Source organism: Lepidochelys olivacea (assembly GCF_965140295.1).
Source record: "Lepidochelys olivacea isolate rLepOli2 genome assembly, chromosome: 12".
Lineage (NCBI taxonomy): Eukaryota > Metazoa > Chordata > Testudines > Cheloniidae > Lepidochelys > Lepidochelys olivacea.
In genome coordinates, this window is record NC_140422.1 from 7,599,297 (window position 1) to 7,616,973 (window position 17,677).

The following is a 17,677-nucleotide window of genomic DNA, read 5'->3' on the forward strand; positions in this document are numbered from 1 at the left end:
TACAGCTACTATACAATTGGGGCTAGAATCTTTGATGAATTTCCCAGCTTCTAACAGCCAGCAGTCACATTCTGATTGGAATCACAGGGTCGTTTTCAGCAAATTAATGGGAAATAAATGGGCCAGATGATATCTGGGGGAACTGGAAGCCCAGTTCATTTGGGCATCCAAATCTTTTAGGCAGCTTTGAAAACTCCCACGTAAAACCTCTAACTTTCCCCCCATTACTGCCTCCTCTTTGTTGCCCAATAGGTCCCACCCAGGAATTTGCATTAGAGAACTCAAGAACACATTATTCCCCCCATACAACATTTGGCATGTGGTGGTATTAAGGCGCTCCCGGGATATGCAAAGACTAGGATCAGCGAGATCAGTTTTCAGGAGGGGGAGAGCAGAGTGGTATAAACCAGTGTTAGTCATTTCCCATCAGTAATCCTTTATCAATGGTTGCCATCAGCTGAAACCAGGAGAGTTTGCTTTTACCAGTGACTAGCACCCGAAAAACCGGAAGAGTTCATTCCAAGGCCAAAACCTGGCCTGAAAAAGTCACATCCCAACCCACCGTGCATTCAACCACATTCTATTGGCAGTAAAACGTCAGAACATTTTCTTGGTTTCCTCTGGTCAGAATAACTGGGGGTCTCAGGTCTTGCGAGAGGGTTTCTAGCCAGGCCATATAGAGGGAGCTGGGGCATCGCCCCTTTCTGCCTATTGGCAAGGTTCTGGAAAGGAGAAGAACAAAAACAAGAGAGGTATAAAGGGGGGGAGGAGAAAACCCTTGCATCTATTTTTGCCTTGGAAGAGTTTTATTCCCTGTGTAACGAGTCCATGTAGATTTGCAGATTATAGATCCACCTCATACACGAAAAGAACAGGAGGACTTGTGGCACCTTAGAGACTAACCAATTTATTTGAGCATAAGCTTTCATGAGCTACAGCATCCGATGAAGTGAGCTGTAGCTCACGAAAGCTTATGCTCAAATAAATTGGTTAGTCTCTAAGGTGCCACAAGTCCTCCTGGTCTTTTCGCGAATACAGACTAACATGGCTGCTACTCTGAAACCTCATACCAACTGCGTGCCACCAACTTTCTGGGTCCTGTCCACCACACTGATTCCTGTTCACTTTGAATTCTGCTTTCTTTGTACTATCTCTGCTAGCAGAGGAGCTGAGCAGAACTGGTAAACTTGACTCGCCCTATAAACAGTCCTTGTGCTGCAGATGCTTCCATAGGCAGCCCCTGTTTAAGATTCAGTTCCCTGAATAGGTTGTGTCATGTCAAGCATTCACAAATGAAGAGCTGTGTTTCCTCAACTGGTCACTAGGTGGTCTGTGACTACAGGCTGTGGGGGGAGTTCAGTGCTCGTGACGTGTAGCTCTTACAATCAGGGCAAGGACCAGAAGAAAGTTAAGTGAATTCAGTCAGCTGGCCTTGACAGGAGAGGGGCTCGGCTTCCTGTGTCACATTTGTGACCAACACTGTCTGGAGGGTTGAAAAGATTTCTGAATGAATGACAGTCTCACAAGAGTCAAAATCTAACTGGGCATCACTGACACAGGGACACCTGCTCACCTGTTTATGGCCATATGAATGTAGCCTCCAAATCTACACCCAATAGGCCTTATGGGCCAGATTTTGTTGTGAAATCCAGCCCTTTTGCACCACTCAGGAGGTGAAACAGGGGCCAGAAAGCAGATGGACCTCCCCAGTTGAGAATTCCCCCGCCATGTGGAGTCATCAGCCATGTGACATGTAACCCACTCCTACACAACTCCCACACACCACCTTGGCAAAGCCAATACAACTGGAGTGCTGTTGCATTCCAGCTATTCTGAGCCTGAGATTGGCCTTTTTATGGGATTCTACCCACTGGTATAGTTTAAAGCAACCTTGAGGCTGCTCTAAATTATGCCAGGACAGGTTCCAGCATTGAGCCAACCTGAATCAGGGAGCTGCAACCAGCTTTTTTGTGGCCCCTTCCCCTCTTCTGGAGCAGCAGAGAACCTGGCCTTCTAGGTGGAGATTATATCATCAGAGGAGCAATTATCCAATCTACACAATTAGGTCTGCTCCAAACTGCTGCACTATTGTACAAACAAATTGAAAAAATATTGCATTATGCTACAGTAATGATCCTGAGCCCTACCTCCTATAATAACATCGCTCATAGTGTATGAGGCCATCACTGTAGAAAACTAGTATTTTTCGGTGGGCTTTTCTGCAAATGCTGCATAGAAGGGGGTATACTTGTGGGCATACATGGACTGGTAGTGTCTGCTTAGTTGTTATTATGTAGAAGGGAAAAGACTGAAGGGACTGTTTCCATAGTAATCTATCCAAGAACAAGAACAGCCCGTCAATACACTGACTTGCTGGAGAAGACAATACATAAGAGGCACATTATGGACCCTGATCACCCTGGAGGCTGCTGTTACTTACATGGCTATGAGAGCAGCATCCCGTGAGTAATCCAGCAAAATCTCATTCAGTCTCACTTGGCGAAGTGACTAAGGAGCAAGAAGTAAAAATCACATCAGCACAAAGTCAATCAGGCAGCGTCCCCCCGGAATGCCCGTGGATTTCCCTGATTCAACACCCGTCGTCCCCAGTGGGAGTCATTCCATCGACTTCAGTGAGTCCTGAGCGCATGCTGCAGGGCTGTGGTCGTTTGCCAAACAGAGGAGAGATCTGTGACACTCGGGACTGTCCCACGGGATTAGTGCTGGGTTTACAATGGCTCCAGTGGCGTCATGGAGCCGGGCCCATGCTCAGAAGGGGCCCCGGCCTGCTCTGCTTGCCCTGTGCCCCAAGACCCCGCTGGCTCCCCCCACCCACCACTTGCTCCTCTCGGCCCGCCCGCTGGCTGGCCAAGGGCTCCTCTCTGCTCCCTCGCCCCACCCCCCCTGCTCAGACCCCAGTGCACCTCCGGCTCTGGGAAGTCTCTGCTTCCCACCACCTGTGGGCCCCCACCTGTCCCCCCAGAGCTGGGCCGCTTGGGACTGGTGCAGAAGACTGGCCAGTCTCGGCCAGGTGTGTGTCTGTGTGTGTGTGTGTGGGGGGGAACAGTGTGGAGGGCTTGGCTGGGACCCTCCTGGCAAGTGCGTCTTGAGGGAGCCCGGCCGGGCAGGCCCTGGCCTGGCTAATCGCGCCACTCCTGAGGGGCCGGAGCGATTCCCAGCCCTGGGACCAGCCCTGGCTGCACTGCCGGCTCAGCCCGGGAGACACAGTCGCCTCCCAGAGGGCTGGTGAGTGCGGCCAGGAGGCAGAGCTTGGGGGAGTGGGTCTGTGGAGAGTATGGGGGATTGCTGGGCTGTGAAGCGGTGGGGAGGATCTGTGTGTGTTGGGGCACTAGGGAGTGGGGGTTCTGTGGGGGGTGCTGGGCAGTTGTCGTGGGGCTGTGGGCAGGGGTGGTGTTGTGCAGGATCCTGTGCATTTGTGGGTGGGTCTGGGCGGGCGCTAGGCATAGTGGGTCCAAGGGGCCTCTGGCCACAGGGAGTCGGGGAGTGTTGGGCGGGGGGGGCTGTGTGGTGCGGCATAGGCCTGCCCCTGAGGGGAAGGGGCTTGTTGCCAGCACAGGGTCGGGCAGGCCACTGTGCGTCTGGCAACTGTTGGTTTGTAAATAGTGCCCTCGCATTGGGCGGAGCAGGGCCACCCCTGCCACGCCATGCCCCATTGCCTCTGGCTGGCCCCTCGCCATGCTCCATTGCCTCCATGGGGTCCACATATATGTTTGGCGCCGGGCCCACAAAAGGTTAATCCGGCCCTGCATGAGATTAAGGATGAACCATGACCTCACCCTAGTTACTGGTGAGGCCCCTAGTTGCCAGCACCGGGCATTCCTAAAGTCAGCCCGGTCTGCCTGCTGACCTCGTCTCCAGCCAAACGATGCCGCCTCCCTTAACCTCTCTCTTCCAAACCCTTTGGTCCTTCCACTGCTTCAGCATGGAATCAGCATGAAAACCCTCTGCAGCTCACTCTGTTCTCCACAGCAGCAGACGAGCTCTTGAAGGATCCAGTCTGCACCCAGTGAAGTCAACAGCAACACTTCCATTGACATCAGTAGGTGCAGGATGGAGCCCAGAGGGCTCCCAAATCATTAACGGCCCAATCCTGTAAGGTGCTGAATGCTATTGCCTTGTAGTGATTTCAGTGGGAGTGGAGGGTGCTCAGCAACCCACAGGAGGCGCTCACGGCACCTTACAGGATTGGGATCCTGGAAAAGCCTGGAAGCAAGAAAAGCTTTCTGAATCGTGGATTAGGTCAGGAAAATCCTTTACATGAGAATTCCTAGGTAATCTCCCTTGCCCAGCTGTTGAAATCTCCCAATAGCAGTGGTCATGTCCCTACCTTTGCTTTGTTTTTATTAACCTCCTCATCAGAAATCTTCCAGGGGCAGTCACGCCTCATTTCATTCACCACGGCCTCGTCCTTAAACCCATCGTTCAGCCTAAAGGGGGCGATCAGGTCATCAAATCTCTTGATGCTGCAAACAAACAAAGAGCATGATAGGATTGGAGCTCTGTCCTGACATTTGCTGTACTGGGTAAATGCTGCTAGGGTTTGTGAGCAAGCCACGGGATCACATTAGAAAGATGGCGGCTGTTGTTTGTTTCTGTCTTCTGAAGAGAGATCCTGGATCAACAAGAGTGCTGGTCAGGTCTGAGTCATCATGGATAGTTCCCTGAAAACTTCAGCTCAATGCACAGCGGTGATCAAGAAAGCTAACAGTATGTTAAGAGCCATTAAGAAAGGGGTAGAAAATAAGACAGAAAATATCATAATGCCTCTATATAAATCCATGGTTCACCCACACCTTGAATACTGGGTGCAGGTCTGGTTCCCCCATTTCATAAAGGATATCATGGAACTGGAACTGGTTCAGAGAAGGGCAACAAAGACCATCAAGGGTCTGGAATGGCTTCCATATGAGGAGAGACTAAAAAGATCAAGGCTGTTCAGCTTAGAAAAGTGGTGACTGAAGTGGAATATGACGGAGGGCTATAAAAGCACAAATGGTGAGGAGAAAGTGAATAGAGAAGTGTTATTTATACTTTCCTACAATACAAAAAACTGAGGTCACCCAATAAAATTAATGGGCAGCAGGTTTAATACAAACAACAGAAAATGCTTTTTCACACAACACACAAATTAACCTGTGGAACTCATTGCCATAGGGTGTTACAATAGCTAAATGTATAACTGGGTTAAAAAAAACCTGGATAAGTTCATGGAGGATAGCCATTGATGGACTTATTAACCACTTGATATACCCACAATCAAGACACACACACACACACACACACACAGGAACCATGTCTAGAGAATGAAAGAGGCAAAGACAAAAACTGTAGCAATAACGTACTGTTCAGGGCGTGGTTTCTGGTTAATGTCTGGAAGGACATGCACCTCATGGAACCCAAGTCGGAACTTGCTCAACAGAGAGACAATCCTGTAAGAGAGAAAAAGGGGGGATTTTTAAAAAATCTACTCAGTTTTTCCTGCTCAATATTTTACTGACCATCCCAGAAACTCTCTGAACATTTAAGACTCAAGAGAAGCAGATCAGTAGCCTGAGACTCAGGAGACCTGGGTTCTAGTCATGGCTCCGCCACTGGCCTGCTGAGTAACCATGGTTAAGTCAATTTGCCTCTCTGTGCCTCAGTTTCCCCCTCTGTAAAATAGGGAAATTGCTACTGACCTCTTTTATGGAGCACTTTGAGCTCTACTGATGTAAAGTGCTAAAGAAGAGTATTATTGTAAATATCTGTCTGCCTAACAAGCCCTGCAAACACTAGGCCCACTTATGGTAGTAAGAATTTAGCCAGGTAGTAAGTATTGGCACGGTCATCTTCAAGGTGAAAAGTCAGAACTGGGAGGTAGCAGGGGAAGCTTTCATGGCATTGCCAATTTCTCTTTTTCTGGTCCACTGAGTATTTAACAATATCACCTAACTACCACATCTTCTGTAGTGGCATTCAGCTACTTTCCCATTTACTGCTGACAGCTCTTTCTGTGTTCAGCTCCTGTAATTTCACGAGCCACCTAGTTCAGGCCTCTTACCAGCGGGAATTTCATTTCCATGGCCCTAGGGTTTGGATTTTTAAAAATCATATTTGCATTTTTTATTCTCAACCCTTGTGTACTCTCAATACATTTTCCCACAAACACAAGCAATGTCACTTTAGAATAAACAGACAAACAAACAAATGGAGCAGATCCTCCAATGATGAAAATCAACATAGCTCCATTAGCTGGAATGGAATTACGCTGATTTACACAAGCTGATGACCAGGACTATGGCACCAATGCATAAGAAATACAATTTAAAAATGATCAAAATAAAAAAAAAGAGCTTCTGACATTTCTAAAACGAAGAGAAGAGTGTTGGATAAACAGCAAAATTCCAGACTTAAATCCCCAGAAGGTGCAGCAAATCTGTGAGATAGTACAACCTGTGGGGTAGGTGGCAGGTAACTGTTATTCTTTCGTTTTCTGTATGCTGTGCTTTTACATTTCTAGGAATCTGGTGAGGCAAGCTGCCATTTTGGGCGGTTGAGTTGATTTCACAGCAGACACACAGATTGGGCTCTCCCATGGAGACTTTGCTTTTGTTCTTTCTTCCTTAGTTATTTCAATTAATCCAAAAGACACGCTATTCTGACTGAATATACAGAGTTGATGCAAGGTCCACTCAAGTCAATGGAAAGACTCCTATTGGCTACACTAGGCTTTGTACTAGGCACTTTGTGTACAAAAAATCATAACAGAAGTGACTCTGAATTATCGATGGGATTAGTGGCAGCTAATGGTCTCACAAGCTCTATTTGATCAATGCTCAGTAATGCACTCACGCTTTCCTCTCTTCATCCATCCTGTGGATCTGCCCACCAACAAACACCCGGGTTTTGCACTTGCCCCACCGCTTCTTGCGGCTGAGGAGGTATGGAATCAGGAGCGTGAGACCTGCCACAGGGAAGAGCACAAGGATTGGTTCTTACTTTTGGGGACGAAACAACTATTTAACATTCTAAATCAGAAATGGAGAAGACTCTGTGTGCTTGCCAGCCCATCCCCCCACCAGTGTGAGATTGCACCCTGGGATGTATTTTCTAGCGTACTGCTCCGTCTAGTATTAAATGTCCCCAGCTAAAAATCACACCCTGCATTGCCAGATCTCTGGGCTGCAGTTAGTCCCAGATGGAGACTCATGCAAATATTGTAGTGCAGTCTCTTTATCTTGAAAGTGCAAATTACAAATGTAGAATTATTATTTTTTACATAACTGCACTCAAACACAGTGTAAAACTTTAGTGCCTACAAATCGAACCATGAAGGGGCATACAAAGGTTTAGCATATCTGGCATGTAAATACCTTGCAGCACCGTCTACAACAGTGCATTGCGAACGCCTGTGCTTACTTTCAGGTGACATTGTAAATAAGAAGCGTTCTCTCTCATTAATGTAAATAAACGTGTTTGTCTGAGCGATTGGCTGAACAAGACGTAGGACTGAGCGGACTTGTATGAGGTGAATTGAAAAATACTCTTTCTTTTCTCTTTTTTTACAGTGCAAATATTTGGAATAAAAAATAATAATAGAAAGTGAGCACTGTATGCTTTGTATTCTGTGTTGTAATCGCAAGCAATATATTTGAAAATGTAGAAAAACATCCAAAAAGTGTTTATAATAAATATAAATTGGTATTTTGGTATTGTTTAACAGTGCATTTAAAACTGCAATTAATCGCAACTATGTTTTTTAATCTAGTTAGTTTGCTTTGTGTTAATGTCATGCATTAACTGTGATTAATTGACAGCCCTAATAATATAGTAATTCACCTCAGCTTCACTCCACATCTTACCCTCCTACCTTCCTCCCCTCGAGGTTTTCCTCTGTTCTGTCCCTGTCACTCCTCTCCCTTCTCTTGTCTTTCCGTTTAGCTGTTTCCTCCTACCTAACACTCTTGGGGGAAAAAATCATGGAACAAATACTCCATTTGCCATCATCACATTGATTGCTCTGCTTGTAGATTGTATTCTTTTCCACTACCCCATGTCTGTCCTGTCTATTTAGATGGCAACCCTTTTGGGCAGAGACAGCCTACTGCTTATGTCTGTACCGTGCCTTGCACAACTGAACCCCCATCTCGGTTGGTCCCTAGGTGCTACTGTAACAAACATGATTAACAGAAGCAAGTCTCTGTAGCCAGTGCTGCTGTCGAATGTTTTCTGCTCAAAACGATTATATTGAAAGCCTCCTGCTGTGCTATCAGCAGTCCTGGTAGAAAGGGCAGTGCAGGAGAGATTTTGCAAAGAGAGTATGAGTGAGATTTGCAAAAAGAGTCCAAGAGAGTTGGGCACCCAAATCCCACTGGTTTCAATGAGAGTTGGGCACCTACCTCTCTTCATCGCCTTTGAGAATCTCAGGCAATGTCCTCAGTAGGCCACGCTGGCCAAGCATGGCAAGGTTTTGGTGGAGCTTAACAGCACTGTACAGGAGCAGTACAGTGATCTGGGGGTAGCTGACAACTACTAGGCGGACACTGCTGAGAAGGGCTTCACCCTGCGGAAAGCTGGAAATGCATGGGTAGGAACTGTCCTTCGGAGAACTTGACCCTGACACTGCTGAGAAATGACTGAGATGGGGGTGATGCATGGGGATGAGCACAGCTGAAGAGGTCATTGCCCTGCAGTGGCTTGAGACCCAGCTGCAGCGCAGAAAACCTTCAGTGATCAGACTCATTCATGAGCTGAATGAAGGGTGGGATGGAAATAATGAGATAAAAAAGTCCCAAATCTGTGTGCAGACTGGGAGTATTTATTAAGGTCAAAGGTCACCTCCATCATCAAAGAGCCAGTAGATGTCAATAGTCTTCTTGCCCTGTTCAGTCTGGAAGATGGTGCTTGCTTGCTGTTCCGCTGTAAGGGCATCCGGATCCACTAGCAAGGGGGAAAGAACCCACAGCATGAGAGACAGGTCCTGGAATTTGACATGTGCTGTTCTTCCAACTCTCTGCAGCAGGTGGCAGGCCCTTCCTATTTACAGCCTGCAGGCTACAGCAAAATGCTGTCTAGACCAGTGTTACTCCAAGTGGTGGTCTGCGGACCGATGCTGGTCTGCGAGCCATTGGCTGCTGGCCTGCATGCACATTGGAAAAAAAAATGCCAGCCCCCCACATCAGATAGCTTGAGAAGCACTGGTCTAGGCCATATCCTGTAAATGTATGATCCAGAGCAAAGCTTAGTAGCTGAACCCTATTTCTGTATTTGGTTAGACCAAAACGCTTGATCCAAACATCCCCAAACCCTGCTGACCCAAACTTTAGCGAAGTTCAGATCTGGACTTTGCAGCCAGGGTCCCTGTGTAACTAGTAGCCAAAAATCAGTCAGCTAGTTGGCTCTGATATGGTAGAACATCGTTATTTTTCACTGCAAGTTGGAGCGTGAGCATTTCATATTACAAAGATGAACGTGATTAGAACTAACATGTGCCTGTCACAGTGGGTACCACACCATTTGCTCCGTTCTCTTTAGGGTCTTCTGCTGGGTCAAACACCGGGTTAACTGCAAAAGAGATGATGAGAAGAATAAAAAAAAACGAGGAGTATTTGTGGCACCTTAGAGACTAACCAATTTATTTGGGCATAAGCTTTCGTGGGCTAAAACCCACTTCATCAGATGCATGCAGTGGAAAATACAGTAGGAAGATCTATATACACAGAGAACATGAAACAACGGGTGTTGCCATACCAACTGCAACAAGACTAATCAGTTAAGGTGGGCTGTTATCAGCAGCAGAAAAAAAAACTTTTGTAGTGGTGATCAGGGTGGCCCATTTCAAACAGTTGACAAGAAGGGGTGAGTGACAGTAGGGGAAAAAATTAGAATGAGGAAATCATTTTTACTTTGTGTAATGACCCATCCACTCCCAGTCTTTATTCAAGCCTAATTTAATGGTGTCCAGTTTGCAAATTAATTCCAATTCTACAGTTTTTCGTTGAAGAATAAAGAATAAAGGCAATGGAGACGTGAAAGACAAAACAATGGAAGGTTCTTTTCACTTAGAAAACTATTATGGCTAAATCCAATGAACATTGAACTTACATTCATTTTAATTTGAACTTTAAAAACATCCTGAACAGAAAAGTTAAAGCTAGTTTAGAAAACGTTTGCATTTATAGTTGCAACGTTAAATTCTGCTGCATGTGTGCTGGTTTAGGGGAAAAATCACTTCTGCACAGACAGCCAGCACAAAGGACAGACATCACTTAAATTCCACTTAAGCCCTACGCTGAAGACTTAAATGGTCCATAGACTTCATGCCAGCCTTTTGCACAATGGTGAATTTCATCGTTAGCCAATCTGAACAGAACCTAACAAAGATTTAAAGCATGTTAAAAAGCAGAAGGTAATTGACTTTAGACAAAGACCACTTCTGTCAGCCCCAAGAACTCCTGTGCACCCGTGGCAGAGGGTGTTGCAGCTGCTCCTGAGGAGCTCGTTGTTATTTCAGAGATGTGCATGGCATAGGACTGCTGTTCACTATGGTGAATTTACCCCAAGGCAGAGCACAAGGCCCGGGCACTGTTCAAGCGAGTCTTAAGTGGTGCATAGACTTTGTGTGAGCCCTCTGCACGGGAGTGAATGGTCACCTTGTGAGTAATTTGCTGTAATGACACTGGCAATTCGTTCTATAGCCTTTCATCACTCTTTGTGGGCGCGGTGATGAATTAACGGAGAACCAAGCGGCCAGGCTGATCTCAGACACTGGAGCTCTGTAAAGCAAGCTCTGAATTTTACAATCCCACCCAGAAGTCTGTGGTGAGGTACGGTGACTGAGTTGTTCAGGGGTTTGCCTGTGGTCCTGAAGGCTGTGGGTTTGTATTATTTGATCTCACACTGAAAGGCCACCTCCAGTTCACCCAGCAGCAAGATGGGTACCTGATCCACTGGGACAGGGCCGTCAAAGGCGGTCAGATGTGATGCTGGCAGTACCACTCCCTTGTGTGCCATTGGCTATGAAACGGACATGCCTTCACCATGCCACCCAATTAGCCGCTGGCTAGGGGGCACTTTGAAATGACCCAGAAATATGTTATACACTTCATTTCCCCAGTGACATTCCCCAGTGCAGCCGCTCGGATGGAACAGTGCAGAGTACTGCCATGAAATGATTTCGGGCTGGAAGTGAAGAATAGCACGTTCAGTTGCAGTAACTGGAAGAATTTGAGGAGTCAGAAGGATTCTGGCCATGTACAGTCAAAGTTCTGTGTCAAAGCCCTTCCTCTTGCAGGTTATATTTGACACCTTGTTTAATTATTAACAAGAAAGGCACCGTTACTGATCTGCAAAGGGCAAGTGGGTTTGACTTACTGTGTTTGAGTTACTGTGTTCATCCATTCAACTGATATGCCCGTGTGCACTCCCTGCTACTTAAGACTAGGGATCTAACAGTCTCACCCCAGCAGCAGCTGGTGCAGTTCCTGCAGGTGTGGCTGCAACAGACACTTACTGTGAGCCTGGATCATTCTGGAAACATTCAGCCCTTCCTTCGTTCTCATTAAGCATATTCCATACTTGAAGTCAAACGCATCACTGGAACGAGAGCGAGAACACACACTTAGCACTGACATTCTTTGCATTCGATGGGAATCTAGGAACAGGCTCAGAGGGGCTGTCCCTTTAGTTCAGTATGCTAGCCATCTGACATTGGTCACTGTTAGAGACAAGACACCAAACAAATCTGACCTCTGAGCCTTTCCAGTGGGGAATGCCTTTAAAAGCTAACCAAAACTTCAAGACAAATAGTACTGGTGTGATCACTGTAACTGAGGTTACTACAGAGCAAATCCTGCCCCCAGCACAAATCCTAGGTGGCCAGGCTACACCTTGAGGGGTCTCAGAGAGAGCCCAGAGACATGAACCCTTCCTACTCCAGCACAGAGCAGTCTAAGAGCTACTCACTTCAGTCCCAGGGCTGTGGTAGAGGTGGTGTTCAGTGATCACTCCGTGCTTCAGGTGAATGCAAGAGCTCTGCTTTATTCTGTGTCCAGTTCCAACTGGCTGTGCCTAACAAGAGCTTCCCAGTGCCCCACCCAGATGCTGTCTGGGAAGCTCAGCCCTTAAGGGCACAGGCCCCAGTACCACAGTGGCTGTGTTTCCCTTCCACACTGGAAGTAGGGGGGAGTGTGGCCTGTGGATCTTCCCAGATCATAGCGAGCTTCCAAAAACCACTGCTCCATGGCACCCATGATGCAACGGAATTGTCATCTTTCTGCTGCATCCAGGGTCTTCTCCACCCATGGAGAGGGTGGGCAGGATTGTGCAGAGCACAGAGCTTGTCAGATCCTCTTCCCCCACGTGCCTGGAAATGCTACTGATGCAAACGCTTGTCAGCCCTTAATTGGAGCAAAGCTAAAGCAAACACATCCCTGGGATTGCCTTTGCCTATCAGATGTGGTCAAGGCAGCTGGTGAGATGTAGTCAGTGTATGGATGCAATAATGGGCAGAGCAATTTAGACGTCTGAGGTGCAGATAAACTGTGGTGGTTGGAATCCACCTAATTTAACACATGCTAATAAAAACAATCACGGAAATAAGGCTTTGCCCTTCTAAAGAAAGTCACAACTCAGGGTCAGGTAGGTATTCTTATCCCCCTTTACAGAAGGAGAAGCTGGGGCACAGAGAGACTGAGTGACTTCCCAGAGGTCACACAGGAAGCTAGGAATTAGACCTCCATCCCGACCTTCTGACTCCCAAGTCCCCTGCTTTAGCCTCAAGCCCATCCTTCCCCACTGCAGTGAGAGACTGGTAGTAGCCCTGAACACCCACCAACACCCACCAATCATCTTGCTGACCAGTGGCTGCAACAGCCTTGCTAAGTTTCCAGAGGCTAAACTGGGAGCCAATGGAGGTTGCTGGTGTCAAACTTTGCAGTGCATTCATGAAGATGGATAGCCATGAAAGCGGACTAGTTATACACCACCATATTCCTTCCTGAGTGTCCTCCAGTTCACCCAGAACTCCCTACTGTTCAACTGGGAGCAAACAAAGCAGGCAACACTATCATCAACCAGCCTCCCAACTTACTGCAGGATTCCAGTGTACTCCTCCACCGTCCTAGGGTGAGCTGTCTGCCAGTTCTTCTTGTACCCGATCACCAGGATATTGGGTTTCATCTTCCCAAGACCGGATGCCTTGGTTAATAGATATTTTTCCAGTGTTAATAGGACTATATATACATCCCTGCCATACACACATGCATTTATTTCATCTGAAGGTATCATCACATGCACAGAGTCCTATGACGCAGGAGCCACTAGATGGTGCCCTCTAGGCCCAGTTCTGAGCAAGGAGTAGTGTGTAAACTGCACTATGCCAGGAGCAGTCCCAGGAGCACTGTGTCTCAGAGACACCCCTCTAAATCTTAACTCCTCCTCCTTGCTCCATGGGGGACAAGGATAATATGCCATTGGAATAGGTCAACAGCAAATTATAACATTGGCCAGTGAGTGGGGGGTTGAGCTAAGGGTCCACTCATTCCCCACCCACCTGCTCCAGAGATGGAATGAAGAGTGCTGGCTAACCCATGAAGGACCACCAGAAGAGTTTTTACTCCCCTCTAGTCCCTTGGACGGGCATGAACGCCAAGTCATAATCCATCCCTTAGCAAATCATGCTGGCCCCAACAATACTGACCTCTTCTCAGTGAAAAGGTTGAAGGCCCCTTGTAAGAAACATTGAAGAATTCCTTGATGCAAGATTTACAGCAGGGGACTGCAGTTCCTTCATAATTCATATCCAGTTTAGGGCTTTACCTGCATAAGTGTTTGGGCTCCGCTTCTCAAGTCATCAGCTACCACGTCCGTATAGAAAGCTTTGATCTTTCTCTTGGTCAGCCACTTTGTATGGCCATTGGAGGTGAGCCTGGATTCTGGCATCTTCTGCTTGCATGGTCCCTGTTATTGAGTGGGAGGAAAGGACACAACAGTAGCATTAAGGCTCGGTGTGTTTGCGACATGCAAACCATTTTTAGCTGGTGGTTTTAAGTTTATCCCCATAAAATAATATGCTTTACTTTGCACCAAACAGCTTAATGTCCTGCAGTCTCCTGAATCATATATGAGATCCAGACTTAGCCCCTGGAAATGTGGGATGACATAAGAACAGCCATACTAGATCAGACCAATGGTCCATCTAGCCCAGTATCCTGTCTTCTGACAGTGGCCGGTGCCAGATGCTTCAGAGGAAATGAAAATAATAGGGCAATCTATCAAGTGATCCATACCCTGCCATCCAGTCCCAGCTTCTGGCAGTCAGAGGTCTAGGGACATCCAGAGCATGGGCTTGCATCCCTGTCCATCTTGGCTAATAGCTATTGATGGACCTATCCTCCATGAACTTATCTAATTCTTTTTTGAACCCAGTTATACTTTTGGCCTTCACCACATCCCCTGGCATTGAGTTCCCCAGGGTGACTGTGGATTGTGTGAAGAAATACTTCCTTGTGTTTGTTTTAAACCAGCTGCCTATTCATTTCACTGGGTGATCTCTGGTTCTTGTGTTAAGTGGTTCTTACTCACCTTCTCCACACCAGTCATGATTTTATAGACCGCTATCATATCCCCCTTTAGTTGTCTCTTTTCCAAGCTGAACAGTCCCAGTCTTATTAATCTCTCCTCATAGGGAAGCTGTTCCATCCTCTTAGTCGTTTTTGTTGCCCTTCTCTGTACTTTTTCCAAGCCATCATTAGGCAGAAGTTCGATTAATCCTCATCACACTGCAGTGTGATTTGGAATACATGTTCCCCATCCCACACACACATTACATTAATAGTGGCTCCACAGGGCTCACTGTGTCTGTGTAAAATAAGGTTGAAAATAATTGGAAGCTGAAGACAATCTTATAGGGCCAAATCCTGAAGTCCTGATCCAGGTCCTGATTCTGTCTCCCACTGAGATCTCTGGCAAAACTTCTGTGGACTTTAAATGATACCAGAATTCAGTCCTGCCTTTGCCAAAATCTCACTGATGTCAATGAAGTTTTATGTGGCACAGGACCTGGTAAAATCTGTGAAAAGCCTTCATGATATTGCCTGGAATGCAGGTTTCATTGGTTGCTTTTAAAGAAGGACTTTTATGTACACAGATCCATATTCATGTACCAATCTAGCTTTGAAAATCCTAGCCTCAGTGGTTTGCCCAAGGTCGCACACAGCCAGAAATTGACCACAGAGCCTCATCTTGGTGCCTTTACTGCAAGATTATCTTTAGTAATACAATGTACTGATTATGCTCCTGTTGATCAGGCTCTGTGCGAGCAACTGTCAGTCTGCTACACCTCAGGCAAAAATGAATACATCTACATCAGCCATTTGGTCTGGAAGAAATGAAGTCACTGGGACAGAATGTTGTCCTATGATCAATGTCCCCTTTCAAAAGCAATGCCTGATCTTCACATTGACAATTCATCTGCAGCAGGAGGCCATTAGCCCATGACAACGTTGTAGCCGGTCACAAATATTGCTTAATTGCCTGGGATCTTTCCAACAGACATGAGTTTACTTTTTTTTTTTTTTTTGTCATTTAACAGTGCCTAAAAATATATTTTTAAATCATAGGTACATGATAAAGAATTGGGTTTGTCTATCTACCTCCAAGTCTTCTATACAATCCATCACCACAGTGAGCAAGGTGGAAGGATGCCAACATCCCAGTCAAACACCTCATCAAGGACCCAACCAAAGAACCCCCATGGCTTTTTATTCCCATAGAAAATATGGTCGACTTTTAGCTGCATCCCACAACACATGACAGATGTACCTGCCTTTTCCATAAATGGGGACTTTGAAACACAACCCTATCTGTGACTTCAGAAATGGACATCAAACTACAGAACGCCTCCTCAATCAACATCCCAAACCATCGTATCCCCATGAGCTCTCTGCCATCCACTCCGCATCACCTGAACCAATCCATTGGATCACTAACCTAGACTTGGACATCTAACAGTACTGTTTTTAAGACAGACGAAAAAAGAAGACCATAGTATCTAAGTGACTCCCAGATATCTCCATGATGAGATTCCTAGTGATCTTCATGGAGTTCCTCTCCCTAGTTAAAGGAGGCTTTGCTTGGAGATTATTTTTGGTTTTTTATCTTCAGGTTGTTATGCTCTGTCAAAGAAAAGCGTCTTTATCTTGGCCTCAGGGTGCCCCAACTCTGGACTACTCTAATTTCCTTAGGAAGCTTGTGCCACAGGTAAACCCCTCAGCCAAGAATGCTTTATCTTCAGCTCTCATGCACTATGTTGAGGGCTTTGCAAGCTCATTGTGACAGAGGGGTATGGCAGCATAGGTGCTCATTCACTCAGCGGTGGTAGACTACTAACCCGCAAAGGTTCTGCTATGTGCCAACTCCTCAAAAGTCAGGGCATCAAATCCTGAAATCCTCTCTCTGGCAAAACTCAAATTGAACCAACTCCTTGGCCGTTAATGAGGTTTGAACCCAGGATCTTCAGAGCTGAAAACATAAGTCTCTACCACATCAGCTCCTTAGCTAGAGATAGTATCAGCCTCATGAACCTCGTAGGTGACCCCACCACCAGAGGGAAACAAAGACCTGCAGTTTGCATGGGCTACATAAGGACTGGAAGAGTCATCCCCATGCATTTAACAACCCTGGATATTATTTTTCAGGGCCCTGCCAGGGAATATATCACACAGCTTACTCCTTTTGTACTGGCAGTGAACAGATGCCAGATTAGGGTTGGTGTAGATACCTGCATCCTACCCCACCTTGCACTGCTGCTCGTGCTGCTCTTATGGAGGTGGTAGAGAGAAGCTGAACCGAAAATACTTACTACCAGCACATTCCCACAAATCATCAAGCTGAGGTTTTTGGTGAAAGTGCCCACAAAATCCACCAGAGCTGGGCGGAAGTTGGGAGGGCCTGTTAAGACCAGGCACTGGGGTCTAGAGAGGAAGAAGAAAAGATGGCTGGTAACTTACAGCAAAAAAGTCACTGCTGAGATCTTCTGGTGGAATTTGATCACTATGCCCCTGTATGGCTATTGGCACCCACCCAATCTACGCAGTATCTTTTGGATGCGTGGGTCCTTCACTACCAAACTATCAGATCCTCCAGGAAGTACACAACTGGGCTGGAGACCTCAGGCTTCCTTGCAAGGACTTCTGGTGTCTAGCTGGGCTGAAAAGACTGTGAAAACTCTCTTCCTCTTCCATCCTTCTGGCCCTGGCTGCAACCCAGAGGTGCAGAGAGGAGCAGAAATTTAAACAAGGTTACTAACACTCAGTTGAGTCTCCTTTGGGGTTCAGCTGACTAGTCATGCCTTTGAGGGGAACATGGGGGACTTATTCAATTCATGAGCCCTTTCTGTGTTTGGGGATGAGGGCCATGTTCCCTTGCCGTCATCCTCCACACAGCACTATTACTTGCCTGTAGTTCTTAATGTGCTCGTTGACTTCGTTGAGTCCTACGGAATAGTTCAGGGCCAAGTTGTATGAACCAGCCTGCACAGATGAGCCCCAGTTCACTTCTGGAGGGGGACAATCATTCGGAACATATTAGACCATTTAAAAACAGAAATAGGAGTGATGCTGGCAATGAGCTGGGCACGTGCATGGGCTGCTTTGTTATTGTAGGGTTGCTCCAGAGA

The 17,677-nt window shown here is 46.7% G+C and overlaps 1 protein-coding gene across 2 annotated transcripts in view; it reads right to left on the minus strand.

The window, feature by feature from the left end:
* Nucleotides 1–416: 416 nt before the first annotated feature.
* Nucleotides 417–17,677, minus strand: part of SLC12A3 (solute carrier family 12 member 3) — a 36,523-nt gene continuing 19,262 nt past the window's right edge. For both annotated transcript variants that reach the window (XM_084644221.1, XM_084644220.1), the window contains 12 exons: nucleotides 17,458–17,557; nucleotides 16,862–16,973; nucleotides 13,819–13,959; nucleotides 13,091–13,197; nucleotides 11,513–11,595; nucleotides 9,487–9,564; nucleotides 8,839–8,940; nucleotides 6,853–6,964; nucleotides 5,364–5,450; nucleotides 4,349–4,484; nucleotides 2,441–2,508; nucleotides 417–722 (listed from right to left, as the gene is read on the minus strand). In XM_084644221.1, the coding sequence (XP_084500347.1) occupies nucleotides 581–722; nucleotides 2,441–2,508; nucleotides 4,349–4,484; nucleotides 5,364–5,450; nucleotides 6,853–6,964; nucleotides 8,839–8,940; nucleotides 9,487–9,564; nucleotides 11,513–11,595; nucleotides 13,091–13,197; nucleotides 13,819–13,959; nucleotides 16,862–16,973; nucleotides 17,458–17,557 (1,268 nt within the window). In that variant the 3' untranslated portion in view covers nucleotides 417–580. The remainder of the gene's footprint in view (nucleotides 723–2,440; nucleotides 2,509–4,348; nucleotides 4,485–5,363; nucleotides 5,451–6,852; nucleotides 6,965–8,838; nucleotides 8,941–9,486; nucleotides 9,565–11,512; nucleotides 11,596–13,090; nucleotides 13,198–13,818; nucleotides 13,960–16,861; nucleotides 16,974–17,457; nucleotides 17,558–17,677) is intronic.